Source organism: Siphateles boraxobius, unplaced genomic scaffold (assembly GCF_051911475.1).
Source record: "Siphateles boraxobius isolate OS27281-9 unplaced genomic scaffold, OSU_SipBor_1 119, whole genome shotgun sequence".
NCBI classification, from domain to species: Eukaryota; Metazoa; Chordata; class Actinopteri; order Cypriniformes; family Leuciscidae; genus Siphateles; species Siphateles boraxobius.
The window spans coordinates 4,174,517-4,201,392 of record NW_027508721.1 but is presented as its reverse complement, the minus strand read 5'-3'; the positions used below and the strand labels follow the sequence as shown (position 1 = coordinate 4,201,392).

At 38.9% G+C, this 26,876-nt stretch overlaps 1 protein-coding gene across 14 annotated transcripts in view; it reads left to right on the top strand.

Annotated features, from left to right (window-relative positions):
* apbb2b (amyloid beta (A4) precursor protein-binding, family B, member 2b) overlaps nucleotides 1–26,876 on the top strand; it is a 70,054-nt gene that overhangs the window by 33,767 nt on the left and 9,411 nt on the right. For 2 of the 14 annotated variants that reach the window (XM_077204497.1, XM_077204477.1), the window contains 13 exons: nucleotides 138–1,088; nucleotides 8,893–9,110; nucleotides 9,222–9,413; nucleotides 9,867–9,941; nucleotides 10,336–10,389; nucleotides 11,113–11,198; nucleotides 11,292–11,352; nucleotides 14,716–14,862; nucleotides 20,715–20,842; nucleotides 25,348–25,462; nucleotides 25,680–25,767; nucleotides 26,071–26,154; nucleotides 26,781–26,822. In XM_077204497.1, the coding sequence (XP_077060612.1) occupies nucleotides 140–1,088; nucleotides 8,893–9,110; nucleotides 9,222–9,413; nucleotides 9,867–9,941; nucleotides 10,336–10,389; nucleotides 11,113–11,198; nucleotides 11,292–11,352; nucleotides 14,716–14,862; nucleotides 20,715–20,842; nucleotides 25,348–25,462; nucleotides 25,680–25,767; nucleotides 26,071–26,154; nucleotides 26,781–26,822 (2,239 nt within the window). In that variant the 5' untranslated portion in view covers nucleotides 138–139. The remainder of the gene's footprint in view (nucleotides 1–137; nucleotides 1,089–8,892; nucleotides 9,111–9,221; nucleotides 9,414–9,866; nucleotides 9,942–10,335; nucleotides 10,390–11,112; nucleotides 11,199–11,291; nucleotides 11,353–14,715; nucleotides 14,863–20,714; nucleotides 20,843–25,347; nucleotides 25,463–25,679; nucleotides 25,768–26,070; nucleotides 26,155–26,780; nucleotides 26,823–26,876) is intronic. The other 12 variants (XM_077204487.1, XM_077204506.1, XM_077204541.1 and 9 more) reach the window with 7 other exon arrangements.

The window sequence follows — 26,876 nt, the reverse complement described above, 5'->3', positions numbered from 1 at the left end:
AGAATTCTGCTTAGATTGAAAAAATCTAAAAATATTGTAGATTTTTTTTACCTTTTGCATTTGCCTTTCTATTGTTGAATGCAATGTTAAATGTTTAAGTGTGATTTTGACTGCTTTTTCACTTTTTACCACTTTAGCCATGATGTCAGTCTGCGTGCCCTCACCACGTAACCCCTCCCCCTCTGTGGACGTAGCCAATCGCAACGGCCCCTCTGCAACTCCGCCCACTTCCCTCAGCCTACGTTCCTCACACAATCAACTGCTAAGCGGTGATGTCATCAAACAGGGCCAGGCCACGCCTCCGAAGTGCCGGAAGAAGTACGCACTCACAAGCATTCAGAGTGCAATGGGACTCGGCGAAGGCGTGACCCCACCATCGTCATCTACAGCAACTACTGCCAACCCTAAACTGGCCAAAAATGGTGCAAATCAGCTACGTAAAGCTGCGGAGCGAGAGGATCACAACAAGAACACCACAGAAGAAGACGAAGATGGAAACACAACTGGCGAATCAGAGCTCAACATCAATGATGAGTTGAGGAACGTTGAGGAATTAAGCCTCGACAGTGAGTCTATTGTTGACGACGTTCACAGTGACTTTGACACCAACAACGAGCTTGTTGACGAGGATGTAAATGAGTTGGTTGATGATGAATCTAATGAGGAGGATCATGTGGAGTATTGTGACGACTTGCTCATTCTGTCTGAGAAAACTGAGATTGTTTCAGACAGGAAGTCCCCTGAGCTCCTTAAGACCAAAAGTTTCCTGGAGTCATGTCTGGATGGCCTGTCATATGAACTGACTGATGTGCAGGATGATGATGTCACTAAGCCTTTGCTGGAGAAAGAGAAGAATCCCTGCCCCTCATCTACACAGAAACCACACAGTCCTGAGGACACACCCCTCCTGTCTGTCGGCTCTTCATCTTCCTCTTCCTCACCGGAGACAAAAAAAGACAGACCACGGACGGGAGCCAAGACAGACCGGGCACTAAACCGCATCCAGAACCTTCCACACAGTGACGAGGAGTCCAGCTGGACCACGTTGTCACAGGACAGTGCATCACTGGGCTCACCAGAAGAGAGCGGTCAGTAGTACACATTTAAAGCGTTACGTCTGTAGCTTGCTGGTCTCCTCAGTGTGGTTTGGTGTGTGTGTTTTGGCCTAGTGTAGTGGATATGGTGCACTCATGTGGTATGTGTGGTTTTCAATTTGAATTAAGTGCGTTGGCTGAGAGGTTTTTGTGTGTTTGTACTTTTCACTTCACTGGACTGTGATCTAGGTAAATGCAGCACAGTGTCTGTCTGGTTTGAGGCTGTGAATGAAAACTTGTCAAAAGGAAGTTTACTATTTTGTGTGTGTGTTTTTATGTAAATTTTTTCACTGTTTACTCTCTCTCATGTCATTCCAAACCTGTAAGATGTGAACCACAAAATAAGAAGTTAAACAGAATCTTTATGCTGCTCTTTTCCATATAATTCCATATAATGTGGACAGTGACCATTGGCTATCAAGCTCAAAAAAGTACAAAATAGCTCACAAGTGAGATTTGAGTGTTTAAGTGAGGGATTTTCAGTGCTTTGTGAAGTTTGACATGCACCGGTTATTGGTAAGTGTCTGATTTCAGTTGGATTAAAATAATAATTAATCTTCCAACGTTTTGTAAACAACACTATTTTTGAGAAGTGGACTAACAGACCTAGAAAACGCGGAGTTGTTCAACGTGTATAGAAGTTAATTACACTCCAGGTGGCCGAGGTGACTGAAAATAGAATAAAATAAAAATGTTAATGCTGATTTTTTTCCCATTCATTTGAAGTAGACACTATTGTATTACAGAGAAGAAAAATCACACAGGTTTGGAACAGCATGTAACTCTCCGCTCGCTCATTCTGCTAAGGTTATTGAGTTCAAATATTGTTTTAATGAAGTTGCGAACCTTATTCATAAATGCACAGTAAACATCAAAGTTAAGAAGTATGGAAAATAAGTAATTGAAAGAAAATGTGGACTAGCAAAAATTAGTTTTTTTTATTATTTTCTTAGGGGTAAAAAGAAGTTTGAAATACCTTTGCAGTGATATACTGTTAACGAACATCCCAACACCGCCTGCCCTCGCTGATGAGAGCGTAGTTTAGATCATTATGTAAATATGTGCTGCATGCTTTCCTTTCAATAACAAAATCAACAAAAATAACAGCTGTGAGAAAAAAACAGTATAGAAAGTGTAGATATGATGTAGTGATGTAGATATGTTTGCACCAGCTCTGCAATTGGCAGTATCCAGTCAAGTCACGTCACTTTATTTATACCACTATCTGTTATCTATATCTCACTATATTTATAAATGTTATCAGTAGGCTTATTGTAATTGAGACCTTTATTCAAGTTCATTACAAACAGAAAGACATTAAGTACTGTACATAGAAATGTGAGCAGTACATGAGTGGAGCGTTCGCTTGGGCTACGAGCGATTAAATAAAGCGCAATGGCATAGAGTGGAATATTGAGCGGAGCCGCTAACATGCTCTGGTTTGGAACAACATGAGGTTGTATAAATCATTTTTATTTTCGGGTGAACTATACATACAACCCATGTAGTACATGTTTTTGACAATGGTAATAAATTGTGCTGAATTTCTTGTAGTACAACTGGGGTGAGTCAAAATGGCTGTTTCTGTGGTAAGGAGTCTCCTCTCTGTCATCCGACCGTCAATCAAACCAGTCTACCATTGACACAGGGTCTGTCAATATCTCTCTCAGTAGACAGGAAAACCTCACAGGTGTGTGACAGGTCTGTTCAGCCAGCATGGTGGGTAATGGACAGATACGAACTGGTTTTACACCCAGATGTTAGCTGGCATCACCGGAGCAGGCTATTATGCACAATTCCTGCACATTCATCCCTCTCCCACCATTTCTGTATCTTGTCATACCAAGGTCACATGACCACGCTTTGGGTGACACTTTAGGAAAAATGATCTTGGGGTTGCCGGGGTGAAAGATCGTTCAGTGATCTGAAAAGAGGTGGGTTTGATTGGCCTGGTGACTAATTGCGTGTGCCGGACTGACAGGGAGCTGATATATCTCTTCCTGCAAGATTTAGATAAAAAATATACAGCATATAAACAGAGTCTGTTGCTCTCGCATTCTCACCCACCCCGTCTCTCCCTCTCCCTTTCTCCATCAGTCGCTCGCCCCCTCTGTCTCTCTCCGCCTCTACCTCTGTTTTCCTCTCTCTTCTCATGTCATCCTCTCTTCTTGCGGCTGCTCAGTCATGATGCTGGGTAAAGACTACATGTTGGCCATTGTTATAGTGAATTACGAGGGTAGGTACTTTGTGTCGGTGTGTCTGGTTGTGAGTCAGTGCTGCGCATGTAGCTACGTGTCTCTGTTGCGTGCATGCTCATAAATGCAGGCGGAGAAGAGAGATAAGGAAGGAGGGAGGATGCAGTGAAGGGTGTCACGAGCTGTGTGGTGAATACTAAAGTTTGTGCATATGTTCATGGCAACTCAGTCCGTTCTTGTGTGCGTGTGGGCATGAATTTTACAGCTGTCCTCCCCTCCCCCTCTGCCCGCCACATGCTTTATAAAATGCAGAAAGAGAGAGACATTATCGAAAGTGGGTCAAATGTTAGATCTAGCATAGAAAACTAGGCTTAAGATAGTAATTACAGTATAAGCTGGCACACTGTTTACCTGTGTTTAAAATTAACTAGCTGTTGTTGTTTTTTTTGCTGAAAAACCCACAAAATCATTAAATGTCAACTTGATTATTGTCTGTATTTCTTTGTATTTGATTCTGCATGAAGGTTTTGTTGTCTCTGCGATGAGGTTTTTAGGCAGCTGTAGTGACCCACTTATATATCAGGGACTACAAGTCCCATAATGCACCTTGGCATAATACTCAGTATTAAAAGAACACTACAGCTCCTGTACTGCAGTGCCTTGTCGTCTTACTAAAAGGGAACTTCGGTACAGGAGACATTTCTAATAAGCACTCGTGTTCACCTAGCATACATGACTAGTGCTGGCTTACAGCTGTTTCACTCAGTTAGTCAGTTCTGTTGGCTAATTATTAAGTCTCATTAAAGTGAAACATTCCGGAGAGCAACAGTGAGGCGACTCAACTCAAGCTTTCTTCCTCAACATGTTACTCACAGTGATACTATTTATCATAGTTAACTAAAACTAAATCCATAAAAACATTTTCGTTATTTGAAAGAAAATCAATGTAAAAATTAAAACACATTTTATTTCAGCTAGTTGTCAAGGTTAATTTAGTTTAACTTAATTTAGGCTACTAAAATAACTTAAAAACTGAACTGAAATAAAATAAAAATGAATATAGACATTCAAAACAATAATAAAATGACAAATAAAATAATAAAAATGACAAAACACAAAAAATACTAAAATAAATTGAAATGGAAATGGAAAAAATAAAAATAAAATCTACTTAAAATATGAATAAAAATCAAAATAGTATTGTATCAAAATAGTAATATGTCGTATACCTTGAAAATAAAGATGAGGGAAGAAACCTGTATGGTAAAATGTCTGTTTTAGATCACAGTAAAATTAGCAAAAAAGAATTTTGTGGCCAAAAAAGGGTCATTTTCAAGAATGTAACGAAGTATGAAACATTAAACATTAAAAAGCGTTTAATCTAACGCACTACATGTCATTTTTTTATTTTCTGGATCAAGTGCTGCCGAAAAAGATGCGTCTTCAGCCGTTTCTTGAAAGTGGCTACGGACTCAGCATCTCTGGTTGAGTTAGGCAGATCATTCCACCAGCAGGGAACAGTCATGGTAAAGGTCTGAGAAAGAGATTTTGTTCCTCTTTGAGATGGCACCACAAGACGACGTTCACTTGCAGAGCGCAAGTTTCTGGATGGCACATAAGTCTCAAGTAATGAGTTTAGGTCAAAGGGAGCAGAGCCAGTGGTTGTTTTGTTGACAAATGTCAGTGACTTGAATTCGATGCGAGCGGCAACTGGCAACCAGTGCAGTTTTGTGAGCAGAGGAGTGACGTGTGCTCTCTTCGGCTCGTTAAACACCACATTAGCTGCAGCATTTTGGATCAGATGCAGAGGTTTGACAGTGCAGGCTGGAAGACCAGCCAGGAGAGCATTACAGTAGTCCAGTCTGGAGAGAACAAGTGCTTGGACAAGGAGTTGTGTAGCATGCTCTGATAGGAAGGGCCTGATCCTCCTAATGTTGTACAAGGCAAATCTGCAGGACCGGGCAGTTCTAGCAATGTGCTCTGTGAAGTTCAATTGATCATCAATTACAACTCCAAGGTTCCTGGCTGACCTTGATTCAGTTATGGATGATGAGCCTAGCTGAATGGCGAAGTTGTGATGAAGTGTTGGGTTGGCCGGGACCACAAGTAGCTCTATCTTCGTGAGGTTTAGTTGAAGGTGGTGGTCCTTCATCCAGCCAGAAATGTCTGTCAGGCATGCTGAGATGTGAGCAGCTACCGTCGGATCATCAGGCTGGAATGAGAGGTAGAGTTGTGTGTCATCAGCGTAGCAGTGATCAGAAAAGCCATGTTTCTGAATCACACATCCTAGTGATGTAGATGGAGGAGAGAAGTGGTCCAAGCACTGAGCCCTGAGGCACCCCAGTATCTAGATGTTGGGTCTTAGACACCTCACCCCTCCACGGCTCCTTAAAGGACCTACCTGAGAGGTAAGACTTGAACCATTGAAGTGCGGTTCCAGAGATGCCCTTCATCTTTAGGATTAACAGGAGGATCTGGTGGTTAACTGTGTTAAAAGCAGCAGACAGACAGACAGACAGGCAGACTAACCCAGCAGGATAAGAACTGTGGATTTGGAATCTGCTCTTGCCAGTCTCAGAGCTTCAATTACTAAAATGCTGTTTTAAAGCTTTTTTTTTTTAAAGCGAATTCTTATCACTCACATTCACTTGACAGAATGTTTAACCAGCAGTAATGCAACAAGTTATTTTTATGTAAACAGTGAGAGTGAATTCAACACCCATATTTAATGCAGCTATGTGGAGCAGGATTTTGGACCAGGGTGGTACTACATCTACCATGTTGGCTCTCCACTTTGACCTATGTGACCTTCAACACGTCAACAAATTACTTTGTTGTTGTTAAGAACAATTTATGAATGAAGAACAACTTTCTTGGTACTTATAGCATGTAAACTTACATTTCCCCGCCATTGGTTTACCTTTTCAAATCAAATGGCTACTGTGACCAAATGGGATAGCAAAGTGTCCACTGTCAGTAACTCTTCAGAACAAATCCAGTACACATCTGGGTTTTGTTTAACCACATTTCCACTGCCGGGCCGAACGGTTTTAAGAATAGAAAGGAACGGTTACAGTTATATTTCCACTTTGGTTAGTGCACAGCACGATTGCAAACCTTTCGTGTCCCGGGTCATAGAATGTGTGTAGTGACGTCGCCACTCAAGATTGGTCACTTGTCTTTTGTCTGGCTGCCATTTTCATGATGCATTTTTATTAAATTCCAAAGAGCTCTGTTATCAGCCCTACAGTGTAAAATGAAACCATATCCGTATCGGCTGTGCCTGATTGGCACGGAATGGAACGGTTAAGCAATGGGAAAGGTTTGGCCCAATGGTGGAAAATCTGCTTATGTCTACAGTAGGCCTGGGCGATAAAATATATCATATCGTGATCGCAATAAAATTAACGTTGATAACGAGGATAAGCTCTGGACATTTTTCCTCGATATGGATTAATCTAACAGAAATAAATGCAACAACATCCAGTCAGTGCATGTTGCAAATAAGTGAAAAAGTTAAAAATAAAAATGCAATATTTTGTTATGTTAATTTTTATATTTTCATTTGATTACATTTTAAAAGCTTGATTACATTTTTTAAGTTTATATAAATTTGTATTAAATCATAAAATAAAGAATCCCCCAAAATTAAAATGGATGGGGCCCTAAATTAAAAGGGAGCTACTCTGTGGAGTTTGATTGTGAACAAACAAGTTTACATGTTTACATTCATTTTCAAGGTCTAACAAATATGTAGAAAGCATTTCCTTCCACATTAATGGTTTATGAATATTTAAATATAATAAAAATCGATATCGTATGATATTAAAAAAATATTGTGATAATATTTTTGGCCATATCACCCAGCCCTAGTCTACAGTATCATTAATACTGAGTATTTGGACATCCTACTTATTTGACATAGGCCTAATGTTTTTTTCATGCTATGTGGCTGGGAATAAGTAGGAAAGCCTAGAAACAACTGTACATCAACTTGGAACATGAAAGAGATTTTATCATTTGTGTCTCAGGCTCTCAGCTGTTTATTTCCATGTGGCAGTTAATGTTTCTTTAGTTGTTAGTCATTTTCTATATTCATTTTGTGGTGGTAGATTTCGTAGATTATGTGTAGATTAACAAAAGGTCCTTTGAAAATCTCTTTAGAGTTTTAAACACACACTGAATGTCACAGCTTCATGGTTTTGGTGAGGACGTGTTTCCTGGCTTCAATCTGTTCAGCATATGTGTGAGTAGCAGACTGCAGTGGTTTACTGTGTGTATGTGTGGTTTTCCTCACCCAGATTGCATTGTGTGAATAATGCTCTTACTAACATCTTAAACATGAAACAAACATTCCCAGCTGCTGAGCGAAGACAGACAGAACAGTAGCAAGTTCCTGTGTGAGAGAGACAGATTTTACAGTATGATAGTCTTCCAGTTGCACAGAAAAAGACAGATATTCTTGGTAGTAACAAGGCAGTATTACACAAAATGATTTTAGTTTTTGGTGTCGTGTCTTCAATGTTGGGATGGAATATTGCAGTATAAATTTATAAATGATTAATTTGTGCACATGATTATTTTATTTTTAATTCTTGTGCCCTCATATTCTTTAATCAAATAAAAATTGTATATATTCTTTAATCAAAATAAAATAAAATAACTTCTCCTCCTTAAAAACCTGTTACTCACATGCCAGCAATAACAAACAAAAAGCAACGTATGTGGTGAACAAAATCAAGTCCCATCCTACATTTTTTCTTATTAAAGAAGCTGTTTCGCTCAGATATATATCAGAATAGGGAAGGAAAAAAATCTGTTTCATGAAGACTTAAGTGTTTAAGTTTTATTTTTTATTTTTGTGCCATAAACAATGAACAGTTAAAACAAAATCTTAATAATGTCGACATAATAATGTATATTAAAGTGCTCTCATATCCCACAGAAACACACTGAGATAAGGTGACTCATTATTTAGGCTTCAGCAGTTTTAATTAATTGGTTGACATGGAAATGTCCATATAAACAGTGTCCATGTGTTGGGAAAGCAGTATGACGGTACCATGCTACACTAGAAATGTGTTAACCAATGGAGATTTTTTTGTACTGTTTATACCATGGTAGATATTTGGTTAAAAAAATATTTTTGCAAGGCAGGACTACTTCACACCATTTACACATGAGAGCGACAAAGAAACATGGAGAAATGCAAAAATACAGAGATTGATGTATCTCAAACACATCATGACGTAATACAAAAAAAATGTAAGGTGTGTCATTAGGCACAATGTGAAGTAGTTTCAGAATTTTGATTTGATCTTTTATAATATTAGATTTATAGACTTATTAATTTATGATGAATAATATTATCTTTTGGTTTACATTCATCAGATTCCAAATATTGTAAGAAGTACATCTTCACCAACTTGATTTTTTTGGTGTGGCAGTAGTAGCATCGTTATCTTCTTTTCCAGCATTTTTTTCCCAGTTCTGGAACTAAAAGTTGTATGGAGAGATTTTGGCCGTACCACTCATAGGAGTCTTGGATATCTTGGTTGACGGGTGTGTGGATCACACCTGACCTTGTGTATTTGCATTTACAGATATCTGGGGGGAGCAGTCATTTCAGACAGACCCTGATTTGCCTCCAGGATGGAAGATGATGACAGACATGGCTGGTATTTATTACTGGCACATTCCAACGGGCACCACACAGTGGGAGAGACCCGCCCCATGCCATCCGGTGCCAACTGGACCCAGCCATGCCAGCCGCAAACACTCCCTGGGCTCCCTGTCGCCTTCGCCCACTCCAGATCACGAGGTAACCCTTTGAAATCCTGTGGTTACAAAAACTGGACGTGTTAACTCAACTTAAGCAAATTAATTGTTAATTTATCCACATTGACTAATGTATCTCTTTGTTTTCCTCTAGCTGATGTCTCATGCCGACGTGTTTTTCGGGTCGTCAAGTCGTTCAGGCAGCACCACTTCCGACAGCTCGTCTGACCCCGCCCCCGTCCCGTCTTCTTCATGCCTGGAACCTACCCCTATCCTGTCCTCAAACTCTTCCTCATCCTCTGACGGCAATGTTCCTTCCTGTGGATTTGTCAACAGCTGTTACTTTGTACGTATTTTCATCAATGTTACATTTTACAGTAAGAACAATAGTCTATGGATGTATCCTGCCATTCTTTGGGTTATTTAGCTTTCATAATGAGTATGATTTAGTTGTGGAGAATTAATAGATAATACCTTAACTTAACACAAATTATAGTTCATGAAAGAATTAGAATTCAGAGAATTGCCATTTGTGACAGTACTACAGTTGCCATGGATTAAATAGAGCGGAGTAAATGTTTAATATAGTTACAGGTTGCCATGACTGTATTTACTGTATCTTTGATGATTTGAAAGTTTAACGGAACAGCTTGTATATGAAATTAAATTTTTTGTAACAGTTTAAAAGACACTTTTGATTAATTTAATGCGTCCTTGCTGAATAAAAGTATTAGTGTCTTGGTTATTGGTCATACATAATAAAGCTAAACCTATGTGTATTGTATGTTTGTGTATATAGCCTCGGTCCTCATCCCTCCAGATAATGCCAGGAAAGGACAGACACTCTGAGACACGCTATCGGCAAGAGGACAAGGTAACAACAACTCCTTCACTCTCAGAATGTTGTGGGGAAACATTTTTTGGTCTCCTCTGATTCTTGCAACAGAGAGTGAGATATCAACATCCATATTGCATCTAATCAAATAACCAAACACCCAACAGCCAGATACTGTACACACACACACACACACACACACACACACACACACACACACACACACACACACACACACACACACACACACACACACACACACACACACACACACACACACACACACACACACACACACACACAAACACACACACACACACACACACACACATTCTTGTTGAGTGATCTAACAACCCTGTCTTGTCTCTCTCCACCCTCCCGCCCTTGACTCCTCAACCTTGTCCTCCATGTTTGTGTGTGAATAATGGTGCAGAAACAGCCATGGAGTGATTTTGCAGTGGGAAAGATTGACAGTGAGGTCTGGAAGGTTAGTATCTCAGGCAGTTTTTTATTGAACCAAATACACAGTAGAGTGTCACAGGGAACTGCACTTAGAACAACACTTGGTTCTGCTCTTCACAGGGTCCAAGATATATTTTTATCTGGCCAATGGCAGGTGATTTGAGCCCATATTTTGCAACTGTATTTTATATTATAAAAAGAATTCAAAGAAAAGTCTGTACCTGTAGATGTTCTACTGGTGTAGTTGTGCTCTGAGATCCTGTACTGCTTCATACCTTCCTCACCTTTTGACCTTTAACCTTTCTTCTAAGCATGGATTTCGTCTTTTGTCTGCATGCAATGCAAAAATCATTTATCTATAAAAAAAATAAAAAAAAACATTCCCCTTTTTTCAAATGTTTTTTATTTTATTTAAGATAAACGTCTACATTTTTTTATTATGCATAAAACAAACATAAATTGCCAAATTGGGTGAAAAGTTTTTACATATATATATATAGTTTAAAAAAATTTATATAACAAAATTTACTGAGGTTTATGCAGATAATTTATTAAGAAAATGCCTTTTGCTCAATCACTTTTCATTTCTCCTCACCCTCCTAATATATTCCTATTGTAAAATGTGTAGGGTTCAACCTTTGTCTGATTTAAAACCGCTCAGCCCACTGGCTCCATGCTGTATATTTGTATATTTTGCTGTATGGTTGTGTTTTCGTGTTAAAGCATCTCTGCTTTATCTCTGCTTCAGGATCTACAGGCGGCCACAATAAACCCTGACCCCAGTCTGAAAGAGTTTGAAGGCGCAACTCTCCGCTATGCCTCCCTCAAGCTACGGTGTGTGGAAGAGAATAAATAAATACAAATGATAAAATTACGGTAAAGTGAGATGTAAAATGTCTCTTCTGACTGCGTGTCATCTGTGTTTAGAAACCCTGCTCCTGTGGAAGATGAAGATTCCAGCAGCATTAACAGTGACCCTGAAGCCAAGGTGAGAGCAACCGAGTTTGTTCTGCACATACTGCAGCTATTCAAAGAAAACAACTGTACAGGGAACTTATTTTAGCCCTGAGGACAGGATCCAACTTAACAGTCACCAAGCTCTGCAATAAATGTGTATAATATACTGTATAATGGAGCTGGTGTTACCAATTCTTTGGTGTTTCTTTTTTTAGGCACTGCAACATTATATGGTTTAAGTCAAATTGTAAGAACGATAGTCAAACTCAAATTTTTTTTGACAAAAATCAAATCAAAGACATACAAAGATGTACAAAAGAAAAACTTTGTCGATACTGTTATATCATATAACACAATTTCCCTCAATGTAAATTTTATTAGTAGACACAAATGTGTAGTGTTCCTTACATTAAGACACCAAAATGTCAAATTTGCATTTTATTGGACAGATGCAAGAGACCGATTTCAAGTATGATTCTGCCAGTGAAGTGACTACTTGTTTGTCACATATATACTAAGTTATATCACGAAACTCTAGATGCCGTAGGCTAATGGGTCCTTAACGCAATCTGCTGACAATTACATTGTTAACTACATGGCTCAAGCTGATTTTTTCATGTTGCATCTGCAGTCAATGAGCTGGTTGCTAAACATTTAAATAGTTGGTCAGTGTTTGCTGTAGCAGTTTCTCTGAAAACTTCCACCATCCCCAGCTTCATCTGTACAGATCTGCTATGAGTAATTTCATATGCTATTTTTGCAGTCTCTGTACTTGCTCAGCGGCAGCGTAGCAGATCTATTCTGCCAAGACCAAATAGATTAATATTGTCATATCCATTACCATCCTAAACTCTTCTAAGACTTGTCTTGATAGAAATGCAAATAGAAATAGAATAGCTAGCTAAAAATAAAAATTGTAAGCCCTGTTTAAGAGTACATAATGCATTGATGTTCTCTATTACTGTAACATTACTGTGTATTTGCTGCTAGTGAGATTGTTTGTCTGAAATAAGCATGATAAATGTACGGTTTAACCATGAAGCAGGATTGGCACAAATTCATTTACAAGCATTGTTTATTGCTGTTTGTATATTAGTGGAAATTTGGTGGTTCTGTCAGGAGATTTCAACTGGTAGATATACAGTGCCATCTGCTGGCTGCTCAAAGAAATGCACATGCATGTCATGCTTGAGAAATATAGTAGTAGGGTAAACAAGACAATGCAAAAACATATATATACACACAAATAAGAGTGAGTTAAATCCTTAGTGGAGCCCTGCTGTTTTTTAAAGCACTAAACAACATCCCTTCTGTCAAAAGACTATGCCATAAATACACATGCATTTGTGTAACAAAACACAAAATGTGACACAAATCAGTACAAAATTACACAATTGTAATGTACTACACTTATTAAAAAGAAAATTATACAATACATAAATGTCCATATTGCTTTTTACTTTGGAATTAATGTTGATGGGGGGGCATCAAGCTACAAAATGGTCAAAAAAGTATAGTAAAAGAACCTATTTGACTTTTGAGGTAAACTATCGCTTTGACAAAAGTGTTCCACATTCCAGTCCAATCCTTCGAATTCTGCCAATTCCTTTTTTGTGTGTGCAATTGTTACCTTTGATCTCATTGTTGTGCACTTGCTCCACGTGAATTGAATCCTTCAGTTATGCCTTGTGTCACATACACCACTATTTAAAAGCTTGGTGTCGGTAAGATTTTTAATGTTTCTGAAAGCATTCCTTTATGCTCATTAAGGCTGGCTTTATTTAATCAAAGATACAATAAAAACAGTAATATTTTGAAATATTATTAAAAGAACTGTTTTCTATTTTAATATATTTTCAAATGTAATTTATTCCTGTGATGGCAAACTGGAATTTTCAGCTTCATTACTTCAGTCTTCAGTGTCACATGATCCTTCAGAAATCATTCTAATATGCTCATTTAGTTGTTATAGTTTATCATTTGGGCCTATTTTATTATCATTTTTATTGTTTTATTATACGGTTCCAAGTAAAAAATAACATATTAAGCATACACTGTAAGTGAAAAACAAAACAGAATGAAATCATTAATCAATTAGCTGTATCATTATTAATTGTCAGCACAACATTTATGATTGTGACAAGCCTACACATGTGTTGGAGTCTCATGATCCTTTAGTAATCATTTTAATATGCTGATTATGAAGTAACATTTCTTGTTATTATCAATGTTAAGTTGCATCAACTGTTAAGTCAAATGTTAAGATTCTTTGATGAAAAGACATTTTGGGGAAAATAAAACGACATTTATTTCATTTAAATGACATTTATATGCAATAGATATAATTTGCTACATTATAAATGTCGTACTGTAACTCTTGATCAATTGAGTCCTTGCAGAATAAGAGGATGCATTTCAAGCATCCCATTGTCTCTCAATTTTACCTGTAATATCTAGGTTACCCCCCCCCCCAAGTTGTGCTATTTCTCTCTTGCTATCTTCCTTTCTTTCTCCCTTTCTGTGTGTTTCACACTCTTCCTCTTAAGGATCTGTTCTTTCAGCAGCAGTTAAAATCAAAAGAGATTTTAAACTGAAAGAGCACGGCAACATTCTGCCTATTATTAATCATTCTCTCTCTCACACAAACACTTTCATAATGGAGGTGCCTCATCATCACAGATTGTTAGAAAAGAAGAGAGACTGAATGATGGATGAATTTGCTCTTGGAGTGTTGGGTATGAGATACAGATGAGTAAGGAGGAGGGGAACAAGTGGAAGATGAAAGAAAATATCTTCCAGTAAAAAGGGTCTTCTTGTTTGATCTCAGTGTGTGTGTGTGTGTGTGTGTGTGTGTGTGTGTGTGTGTGTGTGTGTGTGTGTGTGTGTGTGTGTGTGTGTGTGTGTGTGTGTGTGTGTGTCTGTGTGTGTGTGTAAATTATCATACGTGTAGGAATGCTGTCTCTTTCTCACTTGTTTTAACAGCAGCTATTCTTAGAAGATGCCATGTGAAAATTTAAAGAGGTGTTTCCTCAGTTTAGTCTCTAGATATCTTCCACTATAGAGAAGGAGAATTTTGGATATGAAGCATAATGTTATAGCATCATATATGTATGTATGTATATATATATATAACATGCTTCATATCCAAAATTCTTAGGGCATCCTGGCACCGCAGGAATAACGCTAAGAAATATATATAGATACAGTATATAGATAGATACAGCATAATATATATATATATATATATATATATATATATATATATATATATATATATATGTATATGTACACGTATATTTTTGGTGTACTCTTCATTTGCATAAAGTGTGTTGTTGTAGCGCAGTAGTTATGTTACAGTGTTTGTGCTTAATCAGTGGGTTTGTGATTATTACAGTGTTTTGCTGTGCGCTCTCTCGGCTGGGTAGAGATGGCAGAAGAGGACTTGGCTCCAGGTAAAAGCAGTGTCGCTGTTAACAACTGCATCCGTCAACTGTCCTACTGCAAGAATGACATACGAGACACTGTGGGCATCTGGGGAGAGGTGAGACACACACACACACACACACACACACACACACACACACACACACGCACACACACACACACACACACGCACACACACACACACACACACACACACACACACACACACACACACACACACACACACACACACACACACACACACACACACACACACACACACACACACACACACACACACACACACACACACACTAATAAATGCACAACTACCAAGACTTCCTCTGTCAACCAGATTTATAAGAACCCATGCTGGTTGACCAACCACGCTAAGATTTATATGGTTCTTTTGGCAGCTAGACCAGCACTAAACCATCTTTAGTGCCAATCTTTTTAGCAGGGCACACACATATTCATTAAAAATACACACAATGTTTCTAAATATGTGTCTTGGATCATCTTTAAAAAAGAGATGATAAAAAGAGAGGGACAAAATGAGACAATACAAGAAAGAATAGAAGTAATGAAAAGAGGGAAAGCTGAAAATGTCATGCAGAAAAAAAGCTTAGAAGAGAAAGAGAGTTTAATGTGTTGTGACAGGACACAGGAAGAGAGCCTCTGTTCTCCTTCTGCCTTTTATTTTCTGGTCTGATATTTTATTCATTACTTTCAACACACATACAAGCACTTGCATCCTTAGACCTTATAGTAGCTTGTGACATCGATTCCAAAATAGAATACATTTCATTCAATACAAAAAAGCAAAATTTAAACACGTCAGTCGAATTAACAAAATTCACTGTTTTACCCATTGTTCCCCTTTTGTCGCTCATGTTCGACGTAATGTCGACGTGACGACATAATTGGGATCGCCTTGAGAGACCAATCGCCTTCGAGAGTATTAAAACGAGCCAATGTACATTGGCATGCGATAATTGCATCAGCTGCTCTGCTTGCAGCGTGAGCATATAACGAGCAGCAGGCGCATCGCATATTGTCTTTCGCTTCAGAGCCGAACGGTTCTATTGTTTCTGCTGTTCAATCTTCTGACACTGTTAAACTTCAAAAGAAGAAAACGAGTCTGCTCTTCAGGAGAATGCCTTCAAAGCTGGTGTTGGTATTACAGCGCAGACAGCACTGGCCGCGATCTCACAGAGAGCTGGCAAAACAGCTGTTTTCACAGCTCAGAATGTTGCGCCTTCACTGAGAATGTGAGTGCTCACATCAGGCTTGCACTATTGTCCTGTTGTGTAGCCGCAGTCATCCCTGGGTGCTTCAGCACCAGAGAGAGCAGTGTTTCTGATAGAGCATAGACGGTTTGACACTGCGTTTTTTTCAAGACGTCATTCAAACCGCGTGTTTCTGCCTGGATTCGGTCGTTTCCTATCCTCATCTGATGGCCACGATCACTGTTTCACATGCCTGGTCTTAAGTGTGCTGAAACTGTGCTTGTGGGTGGTTAATGTTCTCTCTGAGAGCATGACCACGTCGGCAAGTTGTTCGTCTTGCCTTTCTTATTAAGGTTTAAGTGTTCAGCGTGCCGTGTGCCGTTGAGCTGCCCGCTGACAGCGCGGGTTGGCAACCCAGCATGCGTCGTTCGGCGCTCTAGATGCGCGGTCGAGACTCAAGTGCCTCAAACGAGGTGGAGTCCCCTCACGTATGCCCCGATCTAGTTCTTCTTCTGGTGCTCCAGAAAAGGGCTACTTCTGCGTATAACCAGGGTGACCAGAGGATTATAGTGAAGGCTTCCCCGGCCGGTAACCAATCGGTGTGGGCCCCTCACTCCTCTATCGCATCGCAAACATGTTGAGACTCTGTTTGTGGGTGGTTATATTCTTATGAGAACGTGACCACGTCAGCACGTTGTTAGTCTTGCCTTTTTCATTAAGGTTAAGCGATCAGCGTGCTGTCGAGTTGACGGCCACATTCACTTTCTTGCATGCCTGGCAGCTTCTGAATGGGATGCTGGTCATTCTCATGATGGACCTAGCATTTCATTTGGGGCTCCAGGGGAGGATTAGATGTCGATCGTTGCATCAGAGAGAGGGTTGTTACGCACTGGAAATGAAGATGATGCTGAGCTCCCACTATAATGGTGTGTGCATTCTCATGCTCAATCAGATTCAGACTTGACAGCCATGCTTTCCCGGGTTACACTGGGGGCGCAGTGCAACGCGTAATTGCCTTGCCCCGGCCCTGTGCCTTCCCGGATGTGTGTGAAAAACTTTTGGCAGTATGGAATCATTTTGGTGCCAATTTGGCAAGCCAAACGTGCCAAAAGCTGCAAAAAGTTTTTCCTCTCTCACTACCCTCAATGTTGGGGCGGCAGTGCTACTGCAGACCGCTTCTTCCCTGCATGTGACAGCCACCCTGCTGCTGCAAACAAAAACAAAAAAAATTGTGGAAGGCCAAAACTGTCACAATGCATGAGGGTAGTTCTGAGTTGGAGGTGAGCTGTGCCTGGTGACTGACCAGTTTAAAGTCACAGCGCTGGCCCTCGACCAGATGATGTCCAGAAAACCAGCCTGGCTTCCTTCCTGGCTAAACCTTGCAGAGTTGTGAGACATCGCCAAAGTTCGCTTTCTCGATGCTCCCATCTTACGAGGTGGCGTTTTGGCGACACTGTTGGAGACTGTGCCCAGCGGTTCTCCGCAGTTCAAAAGCAGGCTGAGGTAAACCAAAAACTTGCCACAATGTGCTCCCTGAGTCACTCGTGTGCTGCCCCTCAGCTGCTCTTTCCCCGGAGGAGGGCTGGGTGGAGAACTTTTGTTGAATCATTCTGTTCCGCCTCTGGCGTCTCAGCCAGCGGTACCAAATTCTCAGCAAAAGCAGCTTCTCTATTTCTGGGTCCAAAGAGCGACGTTGGCAGTGTGCGATGCTATGCCTAGCCACCCGCTGCCCACTCTTGCGTCGTCAGCAGTAGCCTGATGTGTTCAGGCCGCGCCTATGCCGTCTCACTCATCCCCTACCGATTGGTGGAGTCAGGTTAGTGTTGAACACTCAGACCACACTTCGGCCGCTATGCCGTCCGAGCCGAGTCCCTGCATTTTGCCATGCTGCCCCACATCAGGTACGTCTATTGTGCCGTTGGTTCCGCTTGTACGGTGTCTGGGGACCTGGCTAGCACTTCCCAGCCCGTCTCGCTGACTCATCCGTACCATCAGACTCGGCTATGCGATTCAGTTCGCCCGGCATCCCTCAGCTTTTTTCAGCCCATAGAAAATGTTACTTTTTTACCCATTATTTGCATGTTACATTTTATGCTTATTATAGTATCATGTTTTTAGCTTAAAAAATGTGCTAACACCAAAGCCGAGCCTAGTGTACATTTTGTGAGAGGCGTGCTACTTGTATGGCGCCTTAGTAACATTAGCGTTGTTAACCACCACGCAACCCACGCAAATGTGTATGGCTCCGCAAGTTTGAGTACCCCTGCTGACCAAGCAATTCTATCAATTGATGACCGCTGTTACAGCAGCACTGTTGACTTCATTTATTAAATATAAACATTGCTTCCGTAACCAAATTTAGAATGCTGCAAACATTGTTCATGAATGTTTATATGTGAACAAGCCTAAATTAAATCTGCTCATTTAAAGCAATCATGTCTCTTCTTTGATTAATCTGCTCGATTCATGATTCTCTGACGTCTTGAAGCGTCAGAGTTTCAATGGAGGGACAGAAATCTCCAAAATTTCTTTAACTCTTCGGGGTTGCCGATCACGCCGGCGTGATCAAGTTACATGACCAGTTTAAGACGTTGAAGCATACAAACAAAGTCACGTTGAGCGCTGCCGTCCACTTCTGTCGAAAGTGCTGGCTTGAAATTCTATTTTACTTTTTGTTTTGTGTTGATAGACCAAGTAAAAACGGAGATATGATCATTTAAACTTTATATAAAAAAATACTGACGCGTTCGTAAAAGAACGCAAGATGGGATGCGACAGGCGTTGCATTTATTCTAATAACTTCGTCGGTTTTTGTCATAAAACAAAACGGAGAAAAATGTGTGAATCTGCTGACTCTGCTCTTCAGGCTGCACATTTTAGGGAATGGAGGAGGAGCCAACTGAGCTAAGACGCAAAATTGAAAGGCAGAGGATTTACGGAGTTGATAAAGAGAGACATATATACGTTATATATAGAGAGATTATTGCTAGTTTTTGGAAGAGTTTGAGTAGATTTTGAGAGTAGTTTAGGAGTAGTGTAGATAGTTTAGGTAGTTTAGGAGTAGTTTAGGTAGTTTAGGAGTAGATTTAGCTAAACTGTTTTGAGGAGAGGCACAGATAAAAAATAAAAATAAAAAAACACCTGATATTTGCTGTAAATAGTTGTATGTATAATTTGATTTTGTGTTCATTTTACCTATTGTATGGTATATTTGCACTTTTGAGGAACCTCTCTTACTCAAGGAATGAAAGCCCTGTAATGTAGCTATCTGTGTAATTGTACATGAATTGTTTTGTAGAGTTTCTAAGCAAAAAAGAAAAGAAAAAACGCCTATTGCCACACCTGCTTTTTGCTGCATATAGTTTAATTTTATCTCAATTTTAAATTTTTTATGTTGTATTTGCACTATTTGCGAACCCTCATACTCTGGGAATGCAAGGCCTTAAATATAGCTCTCTGAATAATTGTGTGCACAACATTTTTTAAAAAGTGGCTGAGCTAAAAAGAAAAAGAAAAGCCTATGGCTACACACGCTTTTTTTTTGTAAATCATATTTTTTTTGTATATAGGTTGATTATATCTGAATTGTACCTGTATATGTTGACATTTACAACTTGTGTTTACATTTTAAACCTTTTAAAATGCTTCATTGAGCATGTTTGTGTTTTTTGTAGTAGAAAAGCTATAATTTTTCTATTCGGATTTTGTGTTTTTTGTGTGATTTTGGGTCCAGTATATTGATAGAGTACATCAAAGTGAAAAACTAATTGTCTGATCATATAGGTGATGTTGTGCTGAAAAAAATTATACCAAACATTGGTATGGTAAACATTTTTTTATGTTGCAAAATTTAAAAAAAATAAAAGTACTCAAAAACGGCCAAAATAGCCCAGGACTCCGAAGGGTTAAAATAAAAATAAATATTTGTGTCCCGTAAATGCACGAAAGTCATATGGGTTTGGAACGACACGAGGTTGAGTAAATGATGGCATTTTCATCTTTGGGTGAACTAACACTAACCAAATCGGCATTGTTTTAGTCACGTCAGAAATACATTGTGTAGGTAACTAAATAGTTTATTTTTATTTTTATTTTTTATCCTTCTCCCAGTTCACCGGCCACTTACTTTCATGTCTTTCGGGAGATGTGAATGAATTTACGTGTTGTAAATCTGACAACTCTGATTCTCTGCGTTGAAGAGGAAACTATTACATGGCGGCACCTACCACCCGTTATCATCTAACATAATCAGTGTTTAAAAGACAAAATACAGACACTAACACATATTTGAGAATCGGAATATCAGCCATATTTCACAATAAGAAGACAATCGCTCAAGCTAAAAACGAAGAGGTTTATTTTCTCATAGCTGAATGGATACAGTGTAATTTTGAATATTGAAGACAATGGACAAAATGAAGACTCTTGATATCTTAATGCTTAAGGGAGCAAGTACAAAAGTGTAGAAAATTTTTGGTATACAGTTTAATAAATTTATGTTTTTAAATGTCTCACTTAATTCTATTCAATATTACTGTTGTGCAATTCAGAGTGAAATGTTATGTAATGTTGGGGTGTCGGGGGGGCCTGAGATCCTGACTTTGCTTGGGGCCCCCTAAATGCTAAACCCACCCCTACTTAGAAGGTAGCTGCCTATGTAGGCATTAGACAGCAATAAAGCTCACTAGGTTTTGAAACTGAACTCTCATCTTGTTCTCTGGTGTTGTGCGTGTGTTTCCAGGGGAAGGATATGTACCTCATTCTGGAGAATAACATGCTGAATCTGGTTGACCCGATGGATCGTAGCGTTCTACACTCTCAGCCAATCGCAAGCATCCGTGTGTGGGGTGTCGGCCGCGACAATGGAAGGTAAACGCTGGTTGTCATGGCAACGGGTATTTTTATGGGTTAGTTAAGGAAAACATGTTAAATGATTAAGGGTTTATAAAATGTTTAATAAATGAAAGAGATAAACTGAACAAAACTGAATGTTTAATAACTCTGTATTTATGAAAATATGGAAGGTGTTTCTAAAAATCTCTTAGTTCATAAATATCAGAGTTTTTGAAACCGCACAGATGGGGCAAAAATGGATTTTATATCAGTTTAAACATTGCAGCTGCCACAGACCTCATCAGGGTCTTATTCACGAGGAGCTAATTTTCTACTTTGCTGCACTTGTTCTGCTGACTGGTCATCTACCAACACTAATAATGTTTAATCTCTGTGACACACTGAATGTTGGCTCAATCTTTTCGAGTAAGTACTTTCTCTGCCTAGTTAAATCAGATAAAGGCCATTTCAATCACCGAAATGTCCTACAAAAGCTATTGAATGTAGGTGAAGTAAATTTACATTTCACCATTACAATACTTTATTGCTGGGAAAAGGAAATACTATATATAAATAATAATTAAAATAAATAAGTGTTTTTCAGCCAATTGATTCTAATTGAGATATATCAATATTTTCAATCAGTCAGTGATTTTGATATTTAATGACTTCCTGTAGGCTATTATGAACCGATATAACAATACGCAATAGTCATCATTTATTTTTTTAACCTATCTTAACTAAATATGTTTTGCTAAGTCATTTTAAATGTGAAAAATAAATAAATAATTTGACAAGACAAAGACTTGAAACTGACAGTTTGTCTCATTCACAGAATATGTAAGGAATAATTGACGACGAACCGTTGAATTATTAGAAAAATAAAACGTGGCCGTTACACCTTGGGTGTGCATTCTTTTTCTAATAATTCAAAGGCCCTGAGTCAATTATTCTGCTTATACTACGGTTAACCTCAAAAATGGTTCAGATGATGTATTTCAAGATGTTTGTCAAGTTTTTGTCCTTAAAACGCTCTTGTGTGTAGGACTATTTGCTTACGCATCTCATCCCAAGCCTCCATTGCTAATTCCAAAACGTAATTTTAGAGCTAGTAAACGGAGACTTCGGCACCTGATAGCAGACTAATGCAGTTATAGAGAGAGAGAGACAGAGATTAAGTGTGTGTGAATTTTACCTCAGTCTGTGCGTCTCTACCAGTGTAAACTAATAGCGATAGTGAAACTACGTTTATCTGGACCTTGTGAGAAACGTCTTGTAGATTTTGAGTTGGTAAACTATTTTACTGATAAAATCATCAGAGCAGTGACAACACGAGACCGTGTGTGCGTTTAAGTGGGAGAGCGAGAGAGCACGAGAAATATAAGTGATTTCCATAATAACTAATAAATGCATAAATAATAAAACATAATTTTGTGACAGAAAACTTGGGAAATAATTTGTTGGTTTTATCCTATTGTTTACTATATTTATTTACTCAGTCAGTGTCGTTGTGGGTTTTGGTTCTTTTGTCGTTTTAGTCTGTAAGGACCTTTGAAATAACGGTGAAGTGATATGGAAGTGTAATGCGGCCAAGCCCTGCCTGGAACTACTTTAGCCGTGCGTTTCCTTGAAAATAATTGCACACCTTAGACGTCTCAACCAATCAGAATCAAGCATTCAACAGCCCTGTAGTATAATGCTTAATTTTATATCTCTAGCAAAATTTGAACAAATATTGTGACTATTCAATATAACCTATTGTCCAGTTCTAGTGGCTGATGCATGTGCTGTGAATTCTTCACATTTCATTTTAATTAGTGATTTATATCTGCAAACGTCAGCATCTCTGCACCTGTGCCTTTCCTCATGCGTTCATTACTTATTACACTCTGTAAGAGATTCACGTAAAATGTCTGTGTTAATGTATTCTGATATTGAGATACTCCTCCAGTCCCTTCACGCTAAAGGTCATTATAATGATTCTGGATTGAAGAAATCATGCCAGTGAATGGAGGACAGAAATAAAAGATTGATGATTGAGAGACTAATGAAAGTTTAATCCAGTGTTATAGGGGCTTGCCCGTATGTGTAGCTGTGAGTGTGTGCCTTCATCCAAATGTTTCATATGAATCTCTTACACACTCTGAAGAGCTGCACTTTTCCTGCTCAAGTCCCAGAAGAGCTGATTGGTGTGTGGATATGTGTGTGTGTGTGTGTGTGTGTGTGTGTGTGTGTGTGTGTGTGTGTGTGTGTGTGTGTGTGTGTGTGTGTGTGTGTGTGTGTGTGTGTGTGTGTGTGTGTGTGTGAATGATGCAGGGGTGGAATGCAGCATACTTCATCAGGGATGCTGAATCACAGTTTAGTAAGCAGTACCACACTCTGACCAGCAGATGGCATACTTCATATGTTCACTCAACAGCAACCATGCTTTAGGCTGGGCTTTTTCAGACTTTTTGTGTAGTCTGCATGTGTAAGTATGTGCTTGTGTGTGATCATTGTGTCCTCCTATGCTAATATTGCACTAAGCCCATCAGTAACATTTTCCTCCCAAGACCCTGGAGGAGGTTACCGTAGCGACAAGCAAAGCAGGAGGGGGAGGGTAGAAGGAACGCTGGGATTGGATGGAAAGAGAGAGAGCGAAAATGAGAAGGGGGTAAAAAAAGAGAGAGATCCAGCATAGAGAGGTGAGCTGCATGTTTTTAACAGAGCAGGGGATGAGACGAGGAGGTGAAAATCTGTAGAACAGGGCACGGCAATGCTATAGCAGGAAAAACACATTACTTGAAAAGATGTGAGTATTTTTCTCTCTTTCTGTCACTTTATTTTATAACTTGAGACAATACCCATGAAAAAATGTAATGCATTTTTTTCTACAGCATGACATTTGTTGTTGAGTTGTTTTCAGTGGAAGTATGTATTGAAGTGAGAAAGGAGGAATAGTAGAGCAGTTAGAAGGTGGAGTGGGTGGAATTGCTCCAGATGGTGTGGATGAGTAGGTGGAGATTTCAGGAGAGAATTATAGACGTACTCTACGTGTTGTTGTCATCTACTGTGGACTGTGGTGAGGATAGCATTGTGGAGTACTGTGTGCCGTTATTAAATTAGGTCACTGCGAGATGTTCACATTTGAAAGAGACTGCAACTTCCTTGTGTGTTCCCTCAGATCAGGCCTTCCCTCTGATACCATCCCACACATCCACGCAAACTAGAACACATGCCTTTTTTCAAATTCCTCAGGGGAACCTCAGGGTTCTGTTCTCGGTCCATTTGCTTTGTTCCCTGTACCTCCTTGTAGATTCTCCTTGACCCTCCAGCACATTTTTCTGTCAAATCCTGCTGAGGTGCTGTAACATAGCCCAGTTTGAACAGGTTTACCAGCCTGGGGTTCATTCTGGACATTATTGAGTGCACTGATTTCATCTGGTTTTATTCTCTCTCTGCCTGTTAAATCTCTAATTACCACACTGTTACATATTCATGTTTTCTTCTGGCTGCGCACAGAGAGCCTCATGTTTTGAGGTATCACATACATCTTGATAAATGTCTAAATTCTCTTGTCACACCTGGTGGTCTCGTTTTCTCTCTCTTCTCTCTTTCTTTCATACATTCATACATGCACACACAGAGATATGACTTATTATGGAGGTTTGGAAAATGCAAGACTGCTAGAAAATTTATCTTTTCTTGAAATGACAATATATTCTGTCCACAGCAAGTTCTAGCAGTTGTTAAGATGCAATTCTTGTCCTAGCAATTTTTTTTATGGTCTATTTGTTATGAATGCATTGAAATACTTGCACACATTGGAACTTATTCCTGAAACAAAAACAGTGTTTCTGTGCAAATCCTTCATAATACATCTTTTGTTGCATTGAATTGAATGTGACAGTTTTGTTTTGTGAATGATTTATGCAGAAATTTGTTTTACTCATGTTTCATTAATGGGCATCATTGTGTGTATTTTCTCATCATGTTTATTTTTTCAATCTTTTACTCTACTGCTTTCCGGGACTCAGAGAGAGGTAAATTGATTTACTCTTTTGTTATTTTTTTTATTTGTATTCTTCCCATTGCCCGGCTGTAGTCTGTTGCTGGTCATTTTGTTCATAATGGTTTATTTTTAGCTGAAATGTTATAGAATAATACTGTATATGATACAGCTGGAGGTGTAAGTATAGAGATACTCATTCATCTTAGATATCCACGTGCACCTGGCTGCATATAGTATATGAGGTTTGTGTTTTTTCTCCACTGTTATATTTACTTCCTTAATGCACATTCCTAGACTTAATGAGCACTTTATTTACAAGAAAATATTTTTCTTTGTAAATATTTTGTAAAAATGTAGTAAATCAATAGTACCTTTTTGTGGCCCAATCATTTTCCTATGGATAAAATAGTGACCCTCTACATTTTTCTAGTTCAGTATTCTGTTTGGTAACACAACAGATTATGTGATTTAAATGGGTTGTGAAATGTGACTTTAAACAGCTGTTTACATATAAGTTTAATCGTCTTTCATTTTAATTGTGTGCAAACAGGGATTTTGCATATGTAGCGCGAGATAAGGACACCAGGATATTAAAATGTCATGTGTTCCGCTGTGACACCCCTGCCAAAGCCATCGCCACCAGTCTGCACGAAATCTGCTCCAGGGTGAGAACTACACACTATACAAACAACATCCAACACAATTATCCTCAATGGCCCGTTCAAAACAGTTTAACACAAAAATTGCAGAGAAAACCACTGACAGTCTCAAGTATGTGCGAAAGGATAGAACACAGCTGAGAAGGAAGAAACAGAGTTCACATTCTGTTTAGGCTGCTGATTTAGGGCAGCGAGTCTAATGAGTTCGATCTCTGTCTAATAGATCATGGCAGAGCGCAAAAATGCCAAAGCTATGGCTGGAGGATCCCTACAGGACAGAACACATGCTGGGCTCGACGTCCCACTACAAGGTAACACAACGTGCTTATACACTACTGGTCAAAAGGTTTGTTTCATGTTTTTGAAAGAAGTCTCTTATGCTCACCAAGGCTACATTTACAAAGAAAATACAGTAAAAACAGTAAGATGATAAAATGTTATTACATTTTTTAAAAGAACTGGTTTCTATTTGAATACATTTTAAAATGTAACCAGCCTTGTTGTTCAAAAACATAAAAAAATGAATTATTCCAAACTTTTGAAGGGTGAATGTGTATTTCTTCCCTGTTAAATAATAGGTGTGTGTTAATGTGTAATTTGTGTGTTACCCTTAGCAGAGTTCCCCACACCAAAGACTGAACTGGTGCAGAAATTCCAGGTGTTATACGTTGGCATGATGCCGGTTGCCAGACCTATAGGTGAGCAATCACTCTCACTCGTTGTCTTGCACTCATAGTTTACATGTTCTTTCTCTTTTTCTCACATACACTTATATAATGTGTAATATATGTTTGGATACATTACTGTAGCTCAAACAGTAGAGCATGGCACTAGCAATACCGTAATGGGTTTGATTTCCAGGGAATGCATGAACTGATAATATTTATACTTTCAATGCAGGTGAGTCACTTTGGATGCATAAATGTAAATGAATTGGTCATAAAATTTGCAATCCTAATCCTTAACAAAATATAAACACAGTCTGCTTAAACTGACAAACAATCATTCTTTTTTATGTGTTTATTGTAAACATCGTGTAAATATTTACAGTGCAGTGTGGAAAAAGTATGTAAATCCTTATTTAATGGGTAGTTATTATTTTCCGAATCAGCCATGCACATCTGTCAGACATTTGGCAGCTTTCTTACTTGCAAAACTTTTTCAGTTCACTTTTGAGCTGTCTGGTGTGCATCACATTCTTAAGGTCACGCTTTTGTAACCCTTTTCAGCTTTATGCAAATTCTTCATCTTAGGTGTTTGAGATATCTTTTGTTTGACAGTGATTGCCTTGCAAATAGCAAACTTTGTGAGTGTTGTTTTATAGGTCAGGCTGGCTCTGACCTCCATTCTCGTCTTAAGACTCCAGGTTAGATGACTCCTGACTCCAGTTAGCTTTTGAAGAAATCATTTTCACCCTACT